Source organism: Pantherophis guttatus, chromosome 1, assembly GCF_059756535.1.
Source record: "Pantherophis guttatus breed Tessera chromosome 1, ASM5975653v1, whole genome shotgun sequence".
Lineage (NCBI taxonomy): Eukaryota > Metazoa > Chordata > Lepidosauria > Squamata > Colubridae > Pantherophis > Pantherophis guttatus.
Window position 1 is genome coordinate 308,360,259 of NC_142063.1, and position 25,511 is coordinate 308,385,769.

At 36.1% G+C, this 25,511-nt stretch overlaps 1 protein-coding gene across 6 annotated transcripts in view; it reads left to right on the forward strand.

The window, feature by feature from the left end:
• Positions 1-24,836, forward strand: part of SLC8A1 (solute carrier family 8 member A1) — a 287,632-nt gene extending 262,796 nt beyond the window's left edge. For all 6 annotated transcript variants that reach the window (XM_034427508.3, XM_034427507.3, XM_034427511.2 and 3 more), the window contains one exon: positions 1,269-24,836. In XM_034427508.3, coding sequence (XP_034283399.1) covers positions 1,269-1,645 — 377 coding nt within the window. In that variant the 3' untranslated portion in view covers positions 1,646-24,836. The remainder of the gene's footprint in view (positions 1-1,268) is intronic.
• Positions 24,837-25,511: the final 675 nt, after the last annotated feature.

Sequence of the window (25,511 nt, forward strand, 5' to 3'; positions counted from 1 at the left end):
GCTGAGCACCCAATGGGGCTTTGCATCATCAGACCATCAAATCAGAAAACCAGTTAAGTACAAAGTATAAGTGTGAACCCAGACTAAATCCCAGTCTCCTAAACTTCTTTTACAGAGTTTGTGTTAATAGTACAAATAGATAGTACATATTGTTTTAATATTATTATGACATGATATCACATTATCAGGAATGTAATTATGAGCCAGAGCTAGGAACCATAATCCAATTTATATTTCAAAAAATAGTTGTAAGAAAAACTACATCGTCTTAATCATGGTGTTTGTTACTGGACAGTTGAACAGTTCATACTGGAGAAAAGACTTTTCGTTCCAGAGAAGGAAGGATGAGGAGAGAGAAAAGAGAAATTTGCAAAGATTATTTTTAACCATCAGACAGAGTGGATCCATGTATAATGCTACATAGCTTCTAAAGAAGATCCTGGGCAGGAGAAAAATGCAAGCTGAAGTTGTAGGTTCAGCTTCTGCTTCTCCCATGTATCCATTCTCCAATGATTGCAGGTGCAAAAATGATTTGAAATGCAGACGTAGCTTGTGATCCCTTTTTAGTTATGACTACTTCAATTCCTTTAATGTGTGAACCACTGGGCTTAGGTGGTTTCAGTTGATATTTAATACTACCTTACAGGCAGAAAAAAACAGTGTACTTCAAACACTGAAACCCATATATCTAGAAATTATATAAATAAAAACTAAACAGAAATAGAATAAAGTAGCATAATAGCGATGATCACTAAGATTAATTCTATTCTGTGGTTGAGTGAATAAGTGGGATGAGTGAGAACAAAGAGGCACTTAATCGAGCAATAGGGATATATCAAAATCCTGGTCAAACAGAAAAAGCCACAAACAATTCATATTATCTGCCAGCTATTTCTTCAGAATAGGATCTGAGATTCCCTGTAGAAAGAGCAAAAAAGGAGCTTGGGGATTCTACAGAGCCATTTGGCATATGTCCTGATGTAGAAGGCTGTCTTTAAAATACCCCTGCAGAACTGCAGGGGGGAGTGCATCCAACCTACTAAGGTGAAGATCTGGAGAAGGGAGGGAAAAAAAGCCACTGGGCTAAGATTGGTAGAACATCAGTTCTAGACAGTGCAACTTCGAAGTCTATCCAGATCTTGCTTTTGGCTAGATTATTTGTCAATGTACCATCCTGCTATTGCTAGAAAACCATTTGCCTAACTCTGAGCTTGGAAGTAGGGACAACAGCTCAAGGTTCAATAATACTGTTTCTTTTCACTTTGCAGATACATTTGCCAGCAAAGTAGCAGCAACACAAGATCAATATGCAGATGCTTCCATAGGTAATGTCACTGGTAGCAACGCTGTGAATGTTTTCCTGGGAATCGGCGTAGCCTGGTCCATTGCTGCAATCTACCATGCAGCCAATGGGGAGACATTTGCAGTCCAACCAGGCAACCTGGCTTTCTCTGTCACCCTCTTCACTATATTTGCTTTTATCAGTGTTGGTGTGCTCCTCTACCGGCGAAGACCAGAGATTGGAGGTGAGCTAGGCGGGCCACGGACTGCCAAGATTCTGACCTCAAGCCTCTTTGTGCTGCTCTGGCTCTTGTACATATTTTTCTCATCTCTGGAAGCCTACTGCCACATAAAGGGCTTCTAAAGAAACAATTGAAGATAGTATCTATATATATATCTATATATAGAAAGAGAGATATATAGATATAGATCTAATATTATTGAACAGAGGAGAAAAGACATTTGCCATGTTCACTTACCTATTGATGGAATGTAGCTTTGTGGTAGGAGTTTGAAATCTGCAGGAGTCTTCACCAGGAGCAGCAGCATTGCAATGGAGACCTGGATGCAGGGCCGTCTTTGCAACTCAGCCTACAAGGTCATGATGGAGTTACTTTGTATTTCCCTTTCCCCTCCCTCTCTAAGGAGCAGTTGGATGTCAAAGGGGGTTGTTTGGAAAGACCAACAACCAACCTTAAGTTATATCATATTGGGCGAAGGACTTAAGTGGGAGTTCTTGACTTTCTGACCAATATCTTTGTTGCCTTCTTCATTAACTCAAGAACAAGCTGAATCACCACCCTCAATGACACATGTGAGTCTAGAGTGACCAACACAATCCAAGGGGGTTCCAACCCTATGCTGTTTATGGGGAGGATAATTTTGTTTGAGGTTTTGTTTTGTTTGTTTTTATTTTTGTTTTGATCCCTCCTTAACTGCCTGGTTGTTCAGATGTTATTAAACCACAGATAACCCTTTCCCATTTTTTTCAGAACTCTATTTATGACCAGCACTCTCTTAAAAGAAAAATAGCCACCTAAACCATATTTAATCAATTCTCCGTTTGCTCCAGACTGTGGATTATAGACTCATGCCCGAAGCCCTAGCATTTTTCCCTGTATTTCTGACATATTTTGTCAGATAAATTTCAGTTCCCTCCTATGCCCTTTCCATCTACCAATATTTGCTGCTATGCTCCTTCTCATACTCCAAATTGGGAATGCTTTCATTGTACTTGTTGTAATACTTTGCATGAATGAAGCAAACCATAATCTGTAATATAGCATTGAATAGTGATAGTGAAGCTGACCGACCATTGAAAATGCAAGCGTGTTTCTTTCCATATCTTTTCTTTTCAATGAACAGAGTGAGAGTCCAGAAATGGTTGGTATTCATTCCGTTGTTCTATATAAGATTCCTAAGAAGCAATAACCAAGAACTGGAGAAAGTCTTAGGTTTTAAAGGGAAGAAGCTGTGCAAGTTTCGTCACATAGAAAGGGATCTGTTTACCAGTCAAGTACAGGACTCAGGAAGTTGTTTATACTGAGTCAAGCCGGTGACCTATCTAGCCCAGGACTCTCACTTAGAGTGATTCTCTGAGATCTCAGGGAGAAGCTTATCCAGCCCTTTAACTATTTTAACTGGTGATTCCATGAATTGAACTGTTGGATAGTTGACATGCTAGCATGTGCTTTACCACTGAGTTGTGGATGAATTTAGCCTGTTTATTACTAGACTGTTGGAATTAATTGGGACTTCATTCTTCATTTTAAGTATGAACAGCTGTGTTGAACCCTAAATCACCAGAACATCCTTGAGCTTTTTTTCAGCCACCCATTTTACCCAGAGTATTTATGCTGCATGTGCTCCAGATGCCAATTCTTTGGTCTCTTGCATTGCTTACTCCCTCTGATCCTGCTCTTGCTCTGTGGAAATCGCTGAACATTTGTAAAGGGCAACCCACCATCAGAATACTGTAATTCAAATTTATTCTTCCATGCTGGAGTTAAAAAGTTCTACCACCCATTGGCCTTCAGAACAACAATGGGTCCTAGCAAGAAATGTGGCACTATCTGCATTGTCTGGCAGTGAATTGGCATTTATCTCCATGAATTAAAAAGTATCAGTATTGTTGTAGACATTGATGAGTACATGTCAACAATGTACTTATCAATGTTCAGAGTAGATTGATGTACCAAAAAGGAGCTTTTCTTGGGAACTATCATTCATGGACAGTGCAACTGAACAGTCCAGTGATATTTATTTTGTAGCTGGTTTGTCTATTGATTTCTCCATGTGCTGTCTTTCTAATTTTTTTCATTTTTCAGAATTCTCTCACCACTACATCTAAAATATCTAAAGCAAGCAAATCTAAAAGGGGATTAGAGAGAATGAAACTTATTGAAACAATTCATTTTTCTTTGTTTCTGTTTCTTTCTGTTTCTTTGATTCTATTTATGGGTGCCAGACTGGGTGCATGACTTTGCTGCTTCCCTGGTGACATGGAAGCAACGTGGGTAGCCATGTGCAATATAGGGTTTATACCTTAAAAATGGTCATATAAACACTGTTATTGCAGTCTTAACCGCACAATAGGCCTGTTTCTGAAAAAGAAAACTGACAAATAATTAGCCATTGATGTTTCCATATCATAAAAATATAGGCATGCTTACAATGATTAAGGAGCTGTTCTCTAAGTATCAATGGAGTATGGCCCTTTGGATATTATTGGACTCCAGTTCCCAGCAGTATGGCCAGTAGTTCAGAATCATGGGAGTGATATTCAATAATATTTGAAGAGTCTCAGGTTTATCCACCTCCAATTGGAAAATAAAAAGATATATATGTAAAATATATTTCTCATTGTCACTTTAACAGTGCTGTTGGATGTCGGTTGAAAAAAATCTGTAGACATATTTCCAACTATTTCTCTCAAATATAGAATGATATTCTTTTGGGAGTTTGTAATTTCTCCTTTATTCATGGGTGCATGACTGATAATGACAATTCTTCTATCACCATGACCCATTTTCTCATGGACAGTAACATACACATCCAGTATGTTATGGTAAGCGAAGCGGCTGTATGAATTCACATCCTTAAAATCCTACTATCCTTAAATCATACAATCACAGATTTGGAAATGACCTGTTCAGTGCATTAATTAAATGGCAAGGCCAGAATATCAATGCTGTAGAAAAAGATCACTCCATAAAACTGCAAAAACATGAGACATATTTCATGCCGTGGGGAAACTAATTGTATTACCATATAATGACTGAGTGAATAAAGCAAAATAAGGGATGGATTTTTTTTTTATGTACGTAGAATTTCGTACTAGATTTCTATCTGTATATGCAGCCCAGACTCATTGAAATTAATGGTAATTTTACCAGAGTAATGAATTGGATGCCTTGGGTGTTTAGGGATTCCATTCTAATACAATGGCTACCATTTTCCCATTCATTTCAGTGCAGAGGCTACCTGTGCAGATGCAGTTTCATTTGTGCATGATATGTGCACACAGAAAGCTTTAAAAGGCCTAGTCTACATCACCAGTGAATGTACACATTAACTGTGGCTATCTCAGATCCTTAGTAGCCTCTTTTAACCTAGCTATAAAAATAAAAAAATAAAATCTGTTCTCACATCACCTGGTTAAAAAGATGGAAGTTAGACTAGGCTTTCAATCATTTTGAACAATCTGTGGAATGCTTGAATTCTGAGTTTTTCTTTTAATTTTTTTTCCTGTAATTTTTTTTTCACTTTTAAAGGCTTTTTGTTCTCTGTTTAATTTCATTTGATTTGTCTGTTATGGACTGGGGAAGAGGGGGGGGGTGGAATAACATTTGGGTTGTTCAGGGATTATTATTAATAATAATAATAATAATATGATTATTGTGTTTGTGTAAAATTATTTCATTTCATCTGTTTTCTTTCATTTTATTGATGTGTGTAATGCACAGTAACAGAAACAGTGTGTACACGAATTGTGATCAATGGTACACTGAGACACAGATAATAAAATGTATAATTAGTTTTGATTTAAAGATCAGCACTGCTGCATTTTCCCTCTCTGCTGTCTCATTTCTTTTCTCCATTAATTCATCTCATCTAGTTCATTTTGTTGTTGTTGTTGTTCTTGTATTATTAAATGATATATTATTTCCTTAGACTAGAAATATAATGGATTCTACAAAATCTGGGAATTGCATTTACCAATTTGATGGTTCAACTCAATCTAAAAAACGCAGTCAGATAAACAACCATATTATTTGTTAATTCCTTGCAATGCATAAATTCCTCACAATTTATCTGTTTAAAATATTGTACTACTACAAAATCACATTAATTCAACATACATAATTTTATTTTTATATTTAAAATTATCACATAATAGTCTTTCACCCTTCAAAATATGATTTTATATAAAAGCTTGGGTTGTAAAGTTTTAAAGTCTGACTTCCTTTTCATTAACACATAATCATATCAAGGCATTTACCCCCAAATTCACATAATTATACCCATCATAATATTTCAACAAGCAATTTTTTAAATTGGCAACCTCACTCATTTTATATAGTCACATTTGTTTCGGGTATTGAACATTAAGCTGTATTTAAAATTCCATTTCATATATTTCCTCATCTTCAATGGTCACTCTCCTACAATTGAATACTAAAATCTCAATTAAACAAACCAAAATGCATGGCAAAAAACTCTCTTCCTAGAGTTATAATGGATGCAAGTGTGTCAAACTTTTAATTCAAGTAGACCTAAGGCAGTATGTGGCCCGATTAGTAACCAATATCAAGGATCACCAATATCAAGGATCAATATCAATATCAGTAACCAATATCAATATCAGAAGTAGGCATGTATTCAAAACAGGAAGAGCTAGAAAAGATAGCCATTTCGGGCCAAGACGTTGAATTTTGAAAGTGTGGGGATTGTCACAAAAGGCTGCCATATGGGATAAAACACCTTAACAGCTAACAGGGTGTTGTCTGCCACTACAATTTCCTTTGTCTTTTCCTCCAGGTAGATCTGCACACAGCAAATAAATGAATTAGCTATAGCTACCTATCATTTCATTTTCTAAGACTGAATTAGGAAATGAGAAGCTTTCCGGTAAATAAAGATTATGTCTTGTGTCAGTTGTAGAATACCAAAAGGGGGAGAAGCCAGAAAGATTAAAGCTCCAAAATAATAATCAAGTAAATGGAACAGATATTTGGGTAATATTCTCATACCAACCTGTTGAGATTGGGGATCATGTCCTGAAGATACATAAGGTTTTACAAGGCTGACAGACCAAGATTGGCCCTTGAGAGATGGTTGCCACTAAGACAATGTTCTCAGCTGAATTTGCTAGGTATCAAAGAACAAAAATGCAGAGAAGGTAAGTTGAGGAAGTAACATGCTTGTATATTGATCATTAGTCTGGCACATTATTCCATCTTCATTTATGATGCCAGCCTAAGTCCCATTCAAATGATCTCATTTTGAGATCCTTGGTTAATGCACAAAACTAGTAATGCCCAGCTAGAAATAGATAGAGCTCTAGTACATACAAATAATACATTGAAAATCTTACCTTAAAACATGCTCTCTAGCACAGATTTGTGGAATCGAGGGAATTAAAATTTGACTGATTATCATTTTGTTACGCATTGGGCTCCAAAAATCTGGACAACCACTGTGGCAGCCAATGTTATATCATTTCTTTTCTACCATCTAGTGGTCTTCCAAGTTTTTACTATTCACATCTGGTAACCTTAATTTTTGTAAGTCTCTTAAAGTACAAGAGCATTTATAAAATTATGGAGATTGTGGCTCTAGAACTAGAAAGCTGCTTGTTGCTGTTAAAGAATATGTGTTATGATAATTGCTTCTCTCCCTCATGCAGGTACACAGAGACATATTTGTCCTCATAAAGTAATTGTATTTCTCAGGTTAATAAAGTACTATCATTTATCTGTATGATAGCCCTTACAAAGCATGCAGAAGAGATTTTTCATAGAAAGAACATTCATATCTCATTAACTATTCCATTAATACATCTTCTGCTAAGAAAGTTTTACTAGAAGCAATAGCATTTCCTACGGCAGTGCTCTCAACTTTGCAAACTGGCTGGAGAATTCTGGGAGTTGAAGTCCACACATCTTAAAGTTGCCAAAGTTGAGAAATACCGCTCAAAGAATTAGAGGTATCTTTGCCTGTTAAAATGAACAGAGGTTTAGCATCATCATCCAAAGTTATGGGTGGGTGAGGTGGGGAAAGGTCCAGAAGATTGTGATCTTCAGCACAGATGTGCTAGTAGAAAAGACCTCACCTGTGAATGAATATTCAGTGGTCCAGTTCCATGATAGGCAGACTTGCAGTCCCAAGCAATTCCTGTGGTTCACTATGATCTTTTCTTCAGCTAAACCTTTTGAGCTCCTCAAAAATTTGGGAAATGCCTAACTTGATTCTGCTGTTGTGTCTCACACACATACCAACAAAAGATAAATAATCAGTCATTGTCCCTCAATCTAGGCCATCCTGAACAACATCATCAGGTGTTGGTGAATACTGGTGTGTCACTCAAAATGTCATGGCATGTCACCTTTGACATCACTGAGCTAGATAGTTAGAAGAAAAATCACATAAAGGGACAGTAAATCATGTTAGTCTTGCTCTCTCTAAGGTCATGATTTGGTTGCCAAAAAGAAAAAAAGCAATCACTGCTTTAGAATCCTTGATCAGTGCCAGCATGAAAAATCACTAACTTTTAATTCAGTGTCAGCAGAAAAGCTAGCAATGATTTGGAAACAATATGTTTCTCATATTTTATCATTCATGAAGCATTTTAATTTGAAAAATGCTTTGCAGTCCTCATTTGTTCAATTTTTTGTGATGTTCATTGCACAAGGCTGCCCCAACGCAGCTGAAATCAAAGCCAAGAGAAGGTTAGACAACATTCATCAGTAAAAAGTTAATAAATAGTTGGCAGTATAACAATACTCTCAAAATCTTAATGCAGGAATCACATCACCCTTTCTTAACACAGCTAATTATAACATCATGAAATCACTGCTGTTGCTGTTTTACAAAAGGAAACTTGAGAAGCACAAAGATCTGAATCAGATATTAATCTTTGATATATAGATGAAAGATTAGGGCTGACTAAGCACTTGTTTCATTGGGTTCCTATCCATTGTCACTCAAAACTGGCCCAGGAAAACTCTTTCAGAGGATTTCAGAGTAATGATGCATTTGGAGAATAATTTGGAAAACCACTGAATATGAATAAGGAGAGACTTACAGCTTCATTATTGGGAAATTCAAGTCAATAAACAGCACTGCAGTCAGCAGAAACATAAAGAAAATAATTAATGGATAAGTGAATTCAAGGGTGTTGAATGTTAAACAGTTGAAACAGTTAAGCAAATTCCTTATGCGTTAAAGGTAGGAAATGCCCATTCCCCCAACCTTTTTCATTCATACAAAGCAGCCAACAGAAAAACGACCCTGTTCAGAAATTTCTGATACAGTCTTGATACAAAAACAGAATCCCAGTGTTCCTTTTAATTATGGGTTGTGGGGAACACTGGATTGCTTGCTCTTTTAAGAGGGATGGAATATGGCACTCCACATCCAATTCCTTTACACCAATCATGGAAAGCCGGTGTGGTGGGCTTCCCTCTGAAAAAGGGAAATGGGGCAGACATCACAGTAATATATGGCTCTTGTTAGAAATAGATGGCAGTTTGACTCAGGAGATGCCTGGTTGGTGGGAACATTCTTTTGATAAAATGTGTTAATCTGAAAAGGTACTACCAAATTCCCAACTGTAGGCTAGCAGAAACTATAGCAAGGGTGTCAAACTTGATATCATTGAGGGCTACATCAAGGTCATTTGACCTCGGGGGGGCCTGGGGGGCATGGCCAGCTCGTCACTTGTGGTGGCCCGAGCATTCTGCCAGCGAAAATGGGTTCCCAAGCTCCATTTTCGGCTGTGACGACCTCCTGCAACCCTCTGCCAGCGAAAACACCCACCCATAACCCTCTGCAATGTCTGTTTTCGCTGGCAGAAGCATTGCAGGCCAGTCTTTTGCTGTTTCCAGGGCGGCCCCATGGGCCAGATCTAAGCACCCTGTGGTCCGGATCCGGCCTGCGGGCCTTAACATTTGACACTCCTGAACTATAGTGATGATGTGAAAATCTTTGCACTCCTCTTTATACCCATGGAGCGGGTAGACTTCTCTTCCTTATTTAGAACAAATTCTGAAACTCAGACAAGAAATCTAAATCAAACTTACTAACTAACAATTTAAACACTTGCCCAGTCGTGTAAAGCAAAATAGTACTATAGAATATTCTTTCTACCAACTCTTCTATTTTCCAGGATAACTACATAATTCCTATTTAAATTATTGCCAGTGACTGTCTACCCCAGATTAACTTCCATAATGCTTGTACAAAACACTTCTCTTTAGTATATTTTCTTTTAGCAAGTAAACAACAGGATATTTTAAGAAACATCAGTCTGCAACCTTCCCCAGCTTTACAATTTTCTTGATAGATTATATTTATAAGTGGACAATGGGAAAATTAAACACTGGATGAGTCATCAGTCTTTCCCCCCACACACACTTCTTTAAGCAAGCTATGTAGCATTAAAAGGGGTAAAATAAAGTAAAAAAAGAAATGTGTGCAATGTGTGCATTTAGATGTGAAGCCTTATTTAAAATAAATTCAGAAAAATGTTCAAAAGAGTATTATTTTAAACATAACCTGTAGTTTGCCAGTTGATTGCTTCCAACTGATCTCCTCCACTGTCCTAAAAACTTTTTCTCTCTCAAAGCTCAATTTTGGAGGGAAAAAAAAGATGTTAGATTGAGGAGAAGACTTCCAAATAAAGCATTTATCTTGCTTCACAAAACATATAACTAACTTATTCTTGGAATTTCTAACATTCATGAGCAATTTGTAAAAAATAAAATAAAAATCAAACTGTACAGTATTGGAGCTCTGTTTTCTCTGTTTTCCCCAGTCAAGAAAGCAACACAGTAGAAAAAAATATTTGATACCTACATATCTTAAAACATTATAGAAAAGTTATTCTCCCTTTGAAAATGAATGGCTTTTTCCCTGGGACGTGGAATAAAGCTCTCCGGCCTTTTTAGCTAAACAAGTCAGTACATTTGTGGGGTTAGTGTGGTGTGGTGTAGATCTGTTAGTCAAGACAAAATGTTTATTTCAGGAGAACAAAGAGTTCTAGGTTTTCCTGTTTACTTGTTCACACTTGATAAGTTCTCTTTCCACTAAAGATTTAAAGTGTTTTGTTATTATAGCCACAGTTACATAAAGTAGCACAAGAAATTTTATTTTGGTTTAAAACAGACACATTGATTTTTTTTAACAGAAACTGTCCTTTTGCATTTTGATTGTCCACGTATAATCACTACAGATCTGGTATAAACCTCATGCCATTTAAAAAGGAAAGAAAGATTTCCTTTATAAGCACTCCATTATACAATGCAGAAAACCATATAAAGCATATCCACACTATACCATAAATGTAAACTAATCTCACAATTATTTTCCCTTTGGAGATATAGATATGTCTCCGACTGTACAATACACTCGGATACAATTGAGTGAAAACCATTGGCTAATTAGACAGGGCATTTGAGACATTAAATATTATTCCAATGTCAAAGGGAATTTTGGTTAAAAGGAATTAATATTGAAGCTGAGGGTCTTCCACATTACACAAGGGTTATGCCAGAGTTTGTTAAAAATTACAAAACATGGAAAATTATTCTTTGTGACCCCAAGGGTAGGACAATATCAAATGGGTTTAACAAACAGAGAGTCTTTGGTTTATGTTGGGAAAACACCCAGTGATAAAAGAAATTCAAAACTGAAATAATGCTCCAGTACTCCAAAGGTGTTTAAGTAGTCCCTGGATTACTGTGATTATTATGTACCTTATTATATACCATCAAGTCATTTTCAACTCCTAGCAACCACAGACATCCTTTGTAGAAAAAAAAAGGGGAGGATTAAAACAAGTTTAATGTTTTAATTAATTGGAAGCCATATCCAAAAACAAGCAATATGAAGTTAAAAGTTATCAAATATAAGAATCATGCTTACAATTTTTCCAGGCCACGTTCATAGTTAACAGAACATGTGTTCTGGATTCTCATGAACATCTACACCAAACCTTTTCTCAAAAATAAGATTTCTCAATAACTTCCAAAACAGGTCCTCCCCAAGGCTTCCCAAATTCCTTCCTCTCGAATGGATACCGCCATTTATTCTGTGCTGTTCAATTTTCAGGCATTCTTTGCCTTAGCCTCTCCCCTATTGTTGTTGGCTATTAAACTGCATTAATATCAACTGACCCTTACTGAGATGATGCAGGTATGAATGGCACTTAGTAAATTCCCTCTAGAAGGATAATGCCTGATATATAGGAATTTTTTTTTGTTTTGTTTTCTGTAGCTTTTCTTTTTTCTATGTATATTGTTTGATGTTCTTGATATCAACATGAGTCCAGGGGTAGATTAGAACAAATAACCATTTTATTCTTTTTTTGCTATCAAGCAACTATTCTTTTCTTCTTTGACTTGTCTTGATATTTGATATCGATATTTGGTCTCGATAGTCTTTTGCACCATGAAGAATTGTTTTCTCTCACATTCATAGGGTACGTTTATGCCTTGTCACATCCAGTATAAAGGGTTGATCTTGGAGTAAATCTTAACAAAAGCATGCTGAGCTTTTGTTCTCATTGGTGACTTTTCTTGGGAATTTATATAAGTTATATCAACATAAGATTTAAGTGCAAACTTAGAGAGGAGATTTGGATCCATCCTCACAACGGATGTTATCAGGAGCAGAATCAATCAGATCAATCAATAGGCAGTGCCATCTTGATTATCTCTTCCTTTGTAGAGATAGACAAAAGGATGTTCAGAAGTAGCCAGGTTCTTTCTTTGTTCCTGGATTCTTCTTAGGTCACCATATTTGTCGGTCTGAGTATAGATGGAAAATACTTTTTAAAAGCTATCTTTGCTTCATTCTAGGCTTATAAAACTTTCACGTGTCATTTCTTAATAGACTGGCCACTTAAGAAACAACTTCACAAAGATAAGACTACGTAGTGCTGGTTGATTTGAAGCACAGAGTGGTGTTTGTGTTTTTCCACTGTGGCATGGCAGATTCCGTTCCTTTTCAACAGCTGATATGGTAGGATTTGTCCCAGGGTGTTCTCAAAAAGCTGACACCAAGTTCCACAGTCAAGTATTCTCTTCACTAGGACAACTAAAGTTTACAGAATAGTATGCTAGAGGCTATACCCTCAACCTTTTGGGCACCAGGGACCAGTTCCGTGGAGAGAGAATTTTCTGCGGACTGCAGGGGGTGTGGTTTCACATGCTGCCTGCATCCCACAGATGGGGCTTTGCTTGTTTGTACAGCCCAGTTGCTGGCATACTGCAGACCAGTGCCAGTCCATGGTTGGGGACCCCTGCTATATACGTTATAGCATTTTGTGTATAGATTTCTATGGGAAAAGCTGATTTGAGGGCCTTTTTTTGAAAATTCCTACATACTAGCCCTGAAGTTTGGAGATACTATACTGTCAGATGCTAACTATCTTTGCTTTTTAAATTCTTTAATGATCAGAAATGAGCACCTGTTATGTCTTCAATACCCAATGAAGACAAAGTTGTCCTAGAATTAACAGACCTTCAATTCTGAAGCACTCATTTTGCTTCATATATAAGAAAGGATAACAATTTCAAGTAGTTTAAATTTGGAGTCCAGACAATAGGGTGCACCATGACAAAGGAAAAGGCTGTCAACAGAATATTTATTTGCTTCTAATGTGCTTGTAAGAAGGAAGAAAGGGAGAGAAGAAGGAAGGAAGGCAGGAAGGCAGGCAGGCAGGAAGGAAGGAAGGAAGGAAGGAAGGAAGGAAGGAAGGAAGGAAACCTCCTGTTTCATTGTCCCATGGATTTCTTATTGTTCAACAAAAGAGGAAGCATATCACTAACTTCATAATGGGTTTCTATAGCAGAAGTAAATTCAGAACATTATAGCAGATGGACACCAGGGAAACAGCCAAAATGTTCTCCTTCAAATGTTTTGTATCACTACAGTCACAGTCATCATGGCAGATGTTTAACATATCTGCAAAACTCTTAAATTGGAAAAGGCTGCTTTATAGAGCTCAAGAAGTGAAGTAATTTTAAGAACATCCAATCACAAACTGATAGGATTCATTTTCAGGATGTACCATTGTGGAGTACTGTTAATAGTCATCTGGTTTATTTAAAAATAACAATATTGTCTAGTGCAAGGATAATTAGGTTAAAAATAATCCAGATCCATTTGTAGGACTTTTCCAAAAGGTTTTATCAGTTTTGTTTTTGCAGAGAGATGCATTGAAATAAGTAAATTATGCACTGTAGATGTAACAGGTCAAGGCAGCTGAACCCCATTATATTTCTGATCAAGTAACTCCAATTTCATTTAAAATCATGGCATGCAAAGTGAGCAACCCTTTAGAGGGAAAATTATCCTGCCTTGTATGAGTTTAATGACCATGGAATGCCAGTCTTTTGTTAAATTACATGCCACTATTTAAAGCTTAGTAAGTATAACTATATTTAAAGACTCCTCATTAAATTTGCACACATGTTTGCTTTATTTTTAGTTTTTAAACTTTTGGTAGTCATAAGCAGTCCTATAAATAAGATCCCTCAGTCCTTGTTCAATGATTCTTTATATCATTTCATCTATTCAGAAATCACAGGATTCCCCAAGGCGTTTACCTTGTACTTAATTGTGAATTCCTAAATTAGATTCATAGAATTGAGACGAGCTATTTAATCAAATAAGCCATCAAATCTAACACTCTTGTCAGTGCAGGAAACCAAATTAAAATATCTGTAACTGACGGTGGTCTAAAGTGTGCTTGAACTTTACCCAATAAAGGGTAGCCCACCACCTCTATAAATTGTTTCCTTGTTGCACTATTCACAGTATAAGGATTCAATCTGAATCTATAATTCTCCACCCTTCCCTTTTGGTAGACAGACAACAGGTCTTACTTCAGGGTGACATTTCTATCATTTCTCCCTTGAATCTTTTTTCTTTTCAAAGCTAAACAAGCAAGCACCCTCAACCTACCTCTCTTCATTTTTTTTCATAAATACTATTATCCCCATCCTGTATCTGTGGATTTTATTTTTTAATCTATACAGATAAAATAGCTTCTTTGTTTTTGTTAAGACCTTTAAGTTCACCCACCAAGATCTTTTTGAATTTTATTTGTGCACTCTTGCAAATTAATTATCCAACGGTATTGTGCTACCTGAAGATTTTATTTTGCACCTCTTCATCCAAAATATTAATAAAAATATAGTGAGTCCAAGACTGAAACTTGTAGAAACCTATTTAATATTTCTCTCCAGTTTAATGAATAATCGCTGATGAACAATTTCTGAACACAGTTTTAGACTCATCTACATTTCAATGTAACTGTCAAGCCATCGAGCCTATATTTAACTAACTTTCTGATCAGATCATGAGATTCTTTATCAAATGCTTTACAGGTAGTCCTTGTTTAGTGATCACAATTGGGACCAGCAACTCAGTTGTTGACTAAGAAAAACCATGGCTGTGCTTATCATCTTAGTTCAGTTTTCCTTTGCTTTACAGACCTACAAAGGTTGTAAATTCCGGGATTGGCTGCAAGTTACTTTTTCATCACCATTGTAACTATGGGTAAATGCTGAATGAAGCAGTTGCTAAACAATTACCTGTACTAAAATCAAGATATATTGTATTAGAGCATTTCCACCATCTATTAAGAAAGTTAGACAGAAAAAAAGATTAACTTTATCTGGTAAGTCTACTAATTACTGCATCAAAGTGCTCACAGATTATTACTGTTTTAGCAAGTGGCAGTCCCTGGTTGACCACCAAGGAATTCCAGGGCTATAGACCAGACTAGAAAGTCAAAAAAACATATTGGAAGAATATCACTGAATTTCTGTGAAATTTAGTTTGACTTGAGTAATGTCTTACCTTTTCTGATAAATTATTTTATGATCTGCTGCAGAATCACCCTAAGCAGGCTGATACGTAGTTTATGGGATCATTCTGTTTCACTTCCTGAGAGTAGGGAATTTATTCTCTTGCAATCATTTTGTACTTGAAATCGTCAGGATTGCGCAAAGATAGTGGACAGATGAGTGCGGTTAATATGTAAGAACAGGGCTACAAATGGTTCAGTGCCATAATCATTTATGGAAGTTCACTGGTAGCTTTGGACCACTCACTCTCTCTCTCTCTAACTAACTAACCCTTAAGCTCCTGAAGGTAAGATGGGATATCAATCTAAGAAACAACTGAAGAAATAAGCATCAATCAGCTGGTATTTTAAAACCTGACCTGGAAAATTAACATATTCAAAGTAAATAGTATTCCCTGACCATTTTATCATCAGTCTCAAGCTTCATTTCCCTCTTCAAAATGGCTGATGAAAAACATTGCTTTTTATTGATGAAGACTGAGTCAAAATATGGTTATTTTTCTGTTTTTATCTGATTGCATATTGCCGTCTACCAATAGTGGGTTCTACTTACCTTCGCTACCGGTTCGGAACTGGGAACACACACGGCACTTCTGTGCATGCGCAGAGCGTCCATGATGATATCCGGGTGGGTGGGCAGAACCTCCCGCCGCCACCACTACCAGTTTGCCTGAACCGGGGCAAACCGGTAGAAACCCACCACTGCTGTCTACAAGTAGCATTTAATCTGCTGATTCTGTTCTCTTTCTTTGAACACTTTTTTAAAAGCCCTTTTCCGTGTTCTGAGAATCCTTCACTAATCTCGGTTTACCTGTAAATGGAAGAAGTAGGTCAAGCAAGTATTTACAGAAAATATTTAAAGAATTATTTCAGAGAACTATAACTATTATCTCTAGTTTCTTTATTTTATCAATTGCCTTTCTGGTTTTTCCAAATGATTGTATCCAAGAATACAGACCTCAGTTCTTAGTAACAAAGTCTGTTCACAATTCAAGAATGAAAACAAGTATTTAATAGAATTAACATATAGTTAGTCTAATCAACTGGTTGATATAAAATAAACATTTCTTATGCAGAATGAAGATGCAAATGATTAATCAGACTTTAATCTAGACCTCTTTTAACACTGATGAAGAAATTTGTATCTCTTCCTCCAGACCTTTTAAAAGGGGATTTTTAAAGGCAAAAAAAATATTTGACTTAATTAACATAGCAAACCACAAAATATTTTGAATGTATACAAAGAATATTTATGCTGATGCTAAATAAACATCCAAAGCAGCCTTCCTCAATCTGATGCCTAGATGTATTGCAACAGAATCCTGTAGATCTAAAGGCATCACCTAGAAAAAGCACATCTAAAGCCACAGATGGATAAGCATAGTGTTTCAGCCCTTGTACACAATTCTCAAAAAGCACTTCAACATAAATGCCACATAGAAAAATAACAATTGAGAATATCCCTAAGAGTAGATGAACTGGCATAAAATGTGCCAGGTTCTGGGCACGTAACAATATGATCATTACAAAGCCTTTTAATTGGTTAATATATGTATTTATTAAGTTACTGCAGTATGTGTTAATACATAGTTTAATCTTCTCAAGCAGTTTTGCAAAACTGCTTGAGAAGCACAGAGTAATAAAGGAAATTGTACTGGAAATGTGGGGGAGGTAGGATAAGGTAGAAATAAATGCTGCTCTCCCCACCATTTATCCAGCCCTGCCCCCCCGCCCATGACTTCCCGCCCCACTCAACACTGTTATCTGATTGACAATTGAGTGACAATATATCAAGAGGGGAAAGGGTTCTCTGAGAAATGGTACATTAAACCAACCAACTTCTCTGCTGCCAATAATGCCATCTGATAGTGCCCCAACCATTATTGCTTCTAGACCTACATAAAGGCAACAGGAAATTCTAACATGAGCCTCCTCTGATCTTGTTTTTTTGTGAGAATCTAACAATTAAACCCAGAATTAGAATCAATTAATATACAGCTAGTTTAATTCTGTGTGGCAGAGAAAGGCAATTTGATTTGCCTCTTTAAAGCCCCATTTTAAATGTGAAGGATAAAACAGAGCTGTTTCTGAAGGTGGATGCTATCAAAGCAAAAATAGTAAGTTCAGAAGAAGACAAGAACAGCAAGTTCTTCCCCAGAGCTTATCCACTCCCAAATCACAAATGCTAGCAAACAACTAAGGTTAATTATAAGGCATCAAGGCAAGATTAAGGATGGTTTTTTTCTGCAACAAACCAACATAAAACGGCAAGTCAAAGGCAACTAGCAAGGTCACCCTAAAGTTCTTGCAGAATGTGTTGTGTACCTCAGTGTTTCAGATTATACATTTTTCATAGAGAAAAGTGGGACAATTTTTCAGGGGTCAAAAACAGTTATCAGGCACTTTGAGAATCACTGTCCCAGTTGTCCTTCAGAATACCTAAATTACTAAAGGAACAAATAATAATCTTTTAAAAACTAAAAAAAAAAATTCTTATCTTCTCAGTTTCTACTTTCCTATCCCAACTAAAATAAAGTTTCCTTTCTAATCTTTTTCAATAGTATCTCTAAGGCAGAGGATAATTCTGGCCCATCTTTTGTTCCAGAAAATGTTATTTATAGATGTATCCGACAACTTGATGCATTCAGGGGACTGCAAGGTGGAGGGGTGGGTATTGCAATATGTCTTGTTATACTTCTAGAAAAAATCCAATCTGTGGAAGGGAAATGTCATTTAATTTCACTGCATAAGATTTATATCATTCTTAAGAACACAACACACAACACACACACGCACACACCTCCCCGCGGCTTTTGCAATATCCTAATACAAGATAAAAATTACAACACAGCATTTTTTGAAGGTTGATGTGCTGTAAGCCACCCACCCAGTGTCGTTTGAAATGAGATGGGCGGCAAATAAATGTAATAAATAATAAATAAATAAATAATGTAATCATTAAAAATGAGCCAAAACTATATATGAATCAAACAATTTCAGGAATAGAAGTACTTAAAAAGTTTTGGAAAACGGCATATTCTACTGGGTGAACCTTGGAAGAAGCAATTCTAACACTGTAGAAAAGTGTCTTAGCTTGCAGTCTTGGTTTTGCAAAAAAAAAGTCAACAAAGGAACTTATAACAGGATATGATACTGTTGTACCAATCAATGGTTTAGACCAATGCTATCAATTGCTATAAAAGAGCATAAGAGTAAAAAAGAAATCTGCTGGATCAAAAGACAGCATTTTGTTCTCTACAATAATTAACCAGATACTTCTGGGAATCCCACAGGTAAGAGAACTGATCACAATAGCAATTTTGTTCCTCTTTTTATGAATTTAAGAAGCAACCAAATGTTTCACTTAACTGCTAAATTCATGGCATGACTATTGTTACTAAATGGAGGATGCTGGCCACAGAAGATGTATGAAAGCTGTCTGCCTCTCCCATGTCACTTCACTATCCCCTGCTCTGTAAAGACAGAGTAAAAGTAAGCACAACTTCTGGAACACTGGTTCTTAAACATAGCCATCAAATCATTATGAAGTATTTGTGGCATTCCCATTGTTGTAAAATCTGGGGCTCCATCAGGAAACTAGTCTAAAGATCCCTACAATGAAACATTCGTAAGTGCTTTTGGTATCCAACTCAGAATGTCACACATCTCACAAAATATCTAATGTAAGTAATAATTTGTAAAAGAACTCCCATTTCTGTATAAAGTACAAAAATGCCTTTATTTGTCTTCCATATCTTTCCATTCCATCTTAAAAGCATATTTAAAACAGCTCTTATAAAATGTTATCCACAATTAGTTAAATAAAAATGAAAGCAATCAAATATTTCATATACTCAGTTCTATAATATATCAACCAACCATTACCCATTGCTAATATTTTTATTTGTGCATATGTGTGTGTGTGTGTATTTGTGAGACATCTTATATATGGTTCCTCCGTTCTGTTACACTGTTCCAGTAAACTTATAATCAGTTGGTACAAACAAGGGGCATGCAATTCATATATTTTCCCAATTAAAAGAAAAGCTGCAGCCACAGAAAAGAAAGACTAGGCCAAGTATCTGAGGATTTGTGGAAATCTCAAATGCTGGAAGAACCATATTTTCACATCTGTTTGCTTTTAAGCATGTTCTTATGGGTTGCCATAAGGCAAAATAAAGCAAGGGGAGGAGAAGGCCAACTCTTTTTTTTTATAGGAAAACCCTGTATATTTTATGATTACCTTTCTTTTCACTTTCTAGTTATTCAACTTTGCTAATGTCTTTGGTGGTGATTATCTTAAATTCAAAGTCACAATGCAATTATACTATCAAGAAAGCCATATTATTTGTTGGTAAAGATTATTCAGAGAAGGAATGGGGAAATTCCCACACATCAATTATAAGTATATGTTGATTAAAAGGTCACATATTTCATGTACTAGTAAATAACAATGTCATGCTGTATAAACTGTACAATCATGTATAAAGTTCTCCACATTTGATGTAATCATTGGTGTATGCTGAATAGAAAATAATGGGAGGTAACTTTGCTGTGAACAATATATATATTGAACATGATATATACACAATATAGATACAATATATATAAAATACACAACATGTATTTTGTACATGTATACATACATACATACATGTTTCCCCAAACTATAGATTTGTACTTCACTTCTTGAAAAGGAAAATTATTTTAAAAGTAAAACATTTCCTGGGAAATCACTGTTAACTACCCAACAATTTGTCAGTTTTATCACAATAGAGCTTGGCCAACTTCATGAAAGGAAAGAGTTTGTTTCTCTTCAGGAAAGAGTTCGTTTCTCGGTGGCCATAAATGGTGTAAAAGAACTGTATATTCTAGTGGCAATTCATAGAAGAGATTTCTTGGCAAAGATAGAAGTTGCAGACAACCAAAATTTTCAGTTTTTCCTTATCCCTGACAAAGATTCTTAGGCCTATTACCTGCTACCATCTTGGAAACATGAGAGTCAATCAAAAAGGCTGTTACTGTAGCTTCAAAATAGAATTTATAACTGCAATAAGCCATTGTAACTACTTTGCTCATGCTGCCTTTTTCAGTGCTAATCCCAAACTATGGACACATTCAGTCATTCCTGAACAGCAGTGATTAACTCAAAAGATAATTCTTCAGTTGTAAAACTACTTTTATGCTGTCCACACTGCCAATTCAGTAGGTAGCAAATGGCAGCTCCCTATTGTGCAGTCACACTTACTGAGTTTAAATATTTTTATGCTGAAACTGCTACTCAAGAGTAAGTGGGGTGAAGCAGGGCTGTCTGCAGGGAAAGTCATAAAAGGTCAAAATGGCAGCCAACACCAGGCAAAGTCACATCTCTTTTTACATGCAAATTGTATAAAGAGAATGGGCTTTAATCGAGTAGCCATAGCTATCATCTTTGCTTTTTGACTGCCTTGCAGATGCCCATTGTATGAATGCATCCACAGAGGCAGGCAAATTCTGAAGGATTATTTTAAAAGCAATTCTTACAATCATCACAAGTGTTCCAACTGTTTAAGACAATTGATTTCTGTGTATGTAGTGTTAATCTGCAAATTACAAAAACACTGAGCAAATTCTGTTCTCAAAAGAAAATGGGTCAACAGCTCATATATTTTTATATTTGTGATGTGTACTTATAATATACAAGTAAATAAGTATCCATGTAGCTGACTCAGAAAAATATGGTGTTGATAATCCATGTGAAGCTGGGAACGATTCGTTGTAATATTAACAGTCCTGACGTTTGATTGAAAATTGTCTGCCAAAGATCAGTATCTTAAGTTTTTCTAATGTGCATGTTCTCTCTTTGGCTATGAACGGCATTGTGGAAGAATGGCAGCTCTCCTATCAGTTGCTACCTTATTGGAAATGCATTATTTTATATTTTGAAGAATGAGGATCATTCATAGATGTACATTCATGGAGAGGGAAGGTCAAAGGTCAGGCATTTAGCTTCATGGCCTCAAGTGGTTTTCCTATGGTTAACAAGGATTAATAATTGTAAGTTTTGTCATCATTACTGACAGAAGGGATGAAGGAAACCATAACAATTCAGTGTGTAGATGCCTTGGCCTGCACCAATTAAGAGGAACAAATAAACTAAAGTTGCACAATTGCATCTCTAGCCCTTAAGCAGCAAATGTAAAATTGATAATAAAATCCACCCAATTCAGCAACCCAGTTTTTATTTAATAATCCTGATTAAGTGACCAACAAGCACAATGGCTCATTCCAAGCCCAATGCTATGTGGAATTAAGCCTAGTTCTGTTTTTCCCCATGGGGGAAATAAAAACAAAATACAAATACCCTTTCCTTAAAAGTGATGCAGAGGTATGTAGAGATCTGTAAGTGCTACACTTACATTGAGGTGTTGGGGGCCTTGGCTGCAATCAAAATCAGTTTACATTTTTTGCTGCTGCAGCTCCCATGTCTGAAGAGGCTAGCAGTTGCTCTATTTAAGAAGTGGCATGCCCTTCCTTTTAACTATTAAAACACTTGAAAAGGAATGACTAACAATGTGCAAGGTTCTCAAACATGCTAACATGATTTCTTTCACTCTGGCCAGTTTATTTTTTCAGTTTAATACTTAATCCACAAGGCTATCTACTAAGATCTTAAATGGTCAAGCAGGCAGCATTTTTATAGAGGCCTGTCGGCATTTTGATTATACAATATAGACACTTGTATATTATATATATACATATGTGTATATATGTATGTATGTATGTAATAGCATGGTTTATAGTAAATAGTTTTCAATACAGACTTCAATTTTATTTTGAATGTTTTTGAGTCAATCTTGACTCCTGGCAATTTCATGGACAGGCCGTTCCAAGGGGTGGGAGACAATGATTGTCCAAAGTAACTCAGATAGCTTTCTAGCTTGACGGAGGAGAAGCTAGATCTCCCTTCTCCTGGTGCAACACCTGAACCATTATGTCCTTCCAGCTCTCTAGACTTCAGCATGCTCTTATTTATAATAAATAAATATATTTCTGTTCAATTAAACTAATCATATCAAGAAATACCAGAACTCTACTTGGATAGGTCAATGCTGATAAATAATATTGGATCAGGTAGCAACCTCTACACAAAAGGTTTAACAGTTCCCAGTAAGATGTCTAGAAAGCTAGAACAGTCATCCTATTTTTCAGTTACTTAATTTCTGATGCAAATGCATTCAACTTTTGAAGTTGAAGTGAAGCTATAAGAGAATGAAATAAACTGCACCTTCCAGAGAAAATGCTTGTCTATGCATTCTTGAAATTTAAACATGGTACATGGAGACCATGTCCAATGATATGATGACATCACTGAAGGGATGAAAAATTTTTCATGCAGGTTCCGGATTGGGTCCTGCATGAAAAATTAGGCCCACCCTTTTATTTCTTTTGGAAGGATAGAAGGGAGCTTAATAGTTCAAAATAAGTACATGACACCATGCAAGGGCTTTAAAAAACTTTTTTGATCCTCTTTCTAGCACCCCATCTCAAAACTCACACCCCACATCTATTTGTGCTGGGAAATTTCAGTAATGTAATCTGGGAATTCACTAGGAGTCAAAATCTGGGTACTGAATAGCTGCTTGTCTCCTAAGGACTGTCCTAGTCCATGGGTGAGCAATTTATAGCCTTTCAACTGATTTTAAGAAATTGTCAGAAAAGCATCAGTTTAGAGTTCTAGCAAGACAAATACATTCTGGCCTGGGTGGAAAGAAAGAGCATAAGAGAGAATATAGAAAACAAGAAGAGAGGGAATAAGGAGAAAACAGGATGAAAGAGAAAAAAGGGAGAGATTATCCTATCTCATCTTTGACTCTCTTCCTTACCCCCTACTCTGGCAGATTACCCACAAGAGAATATTACCTACACCAAAACAAAAATTTCAACTAGTTAAAGAGGATTTAAACTAGAGCAGAGTTTCTCAACCTCAACAACTTTAAGAAGTGTGGGCTTGCTGTCTGGCTGGGGAATTCTGTGAGTTGAAGTCAATGCGTCTTCAAGTTGCCACGGTAGAGAAACTCTGGACTAAGAATGACGCAAAGGATCATTATGCCCCCACTTCAGAGGTAATTATTTAGACTGAGAACCTCTAGATAGTTGGAACTTTTCTTAATGGCAGCCATGAAGTTCTTCCGCACCACTTTTTTCCATCTGCAGATCAGTAGTTTCTCTCATACTAAATTGGAATGCCCTTCATTATTGGGGAGAGGATAAAGATAAGCTAATGCTCAAGGATAATAAACTGAGTGGCACTACTAGCTAGAAGACTCAGTAAGCAAAGATATGCATATATTACTTTATTACAGTTTCAAAGTAGATGTTGATGGAGATTCTCAATCATCCAGGTCATGGTTGTCCCACAGGTGCTATTTCCAAAAGGCAACAGGACTTTCTTGGTTTTTTTTTTTCTTTGAAAACGTTTCGCTTCTTTCATAAGCGGAACATTTTCAAAGAAACAACCCAAGAAACTCCAGTTGCCTTTTGGAAAAAAAAAATACCCTTGGGACAGTTTCAAAGCAGGAAAAATCACAGGTTGAATTTGAACTATACCTTATTAGCTGTGAAAAGTCAGGGGAACATAGAGAATTTGTTCACAGTATTAATTTTATTTTCTAATACATTGTGGCATTTGTTTTTTAAGACTTTTTTTCCTTCAGTAAAGTAACTCTGAAAATGGGAATGTGCAACATTTTGGGCTCAGGTATTTTATTTCTGAGCAGAGCCATAATTTCTTATTTAAATATAATAAAAGGAACTTTATAAGAATTCATTGTAGTAACGGTGTTAGAGTACCTAATCCACCAAAGCATTATACTGTGCTTTATTTTAAACTGGATTAAGGGACTACTAAATACTATAATGTATAAAGTGTATTTTCTAAGTTTTAATGTTTGTGTTTTGTGACTTAAAATGCCCAATCTGGTTAGTCTTTAAAAAAAAGTAAATCTATCATAATAATACTGTATATGTCAAGAAGCTGGACATTAAATGAATCTGATGTTTGCATAGCACTTGTTGTTATATCATGTGATTTTAAAATAGTTAGCAATTTTTGTAGCCATGGGAACTACATGAAGATGAATTCCTAGTACTATGTACAATCATCTCTATGTGTCCACCAGAACCCAACTGCAGTGTGACAGATCAGTGGAAAAAAAAGGAAAGTTGGCTTAAAGAAAAAGGCAAAATGGGTTTATAATCACTGTGCATTTTGTTAACAAGTGGATTCAAATAATTTTATTTTTACCAAAACTGATAATCTTTATTCCAGTGTAAATGCAATTGCTGATTTAAACAGAAACAAATCAATATGTATATTATTTAGATGGTTTATATCATCTTTGTCTAATACATTATAATAAAATATGTTGCAAGGTATGTCATACCAATGTGCAAAAATAAATGACTTTTTCCTGCATGCTTGCCTGAAGTATGTTGTGATTTGAATTGCCTTTTGCAAAACAAACAGACCAACAAAAAGTTGTATGCTACTACATAACCCAGAAATGCTTGGACATTGTTTCATCCCATTACATGTGTATTTGATGCTGTGTTATGTCAAGTTTCAGACTAGTTGTCTACCATTTGTGTATGTTGTCGGACACCTTTTATCTTGTTAATCTGTATTGTGTAAACTTCTCATTGCTTGAAACAGTCAGAGCTGTATAATTCATTGTTTTCAACTTGTTTCCTAATCTTAACACCTTTCCTAACACCAAAATACAGATATCTGTAAATTCTTCATTCATTCTGTCTCCTCTTATATGTTTCAAAAGCAGACATTTATACAAGAGAAAGGGACAAACTTCTAGTGCAATGATGGCGAACCTTTTAGGGACTGAGTGCCCAAACTGCAACCCAAAACCCGCTTATTTATCACAAAGTGCCAACATGGCAATTTAACCTGAATAATGAGGTTTTGTGAGGAATTTCAATCACTCTTTCACAACTTGACTTCTCCATGATGGCACTGGATTTCTTTTAACAGCACAACTCAGAAATGATGGGAGTGTAGTGCAGTAGCCTCTGGAAGAATCACATTCTTATTCCTTCCTTCCTTCCTTCCTTTTTTCCTTCCTTCCTTCCTTCCTTC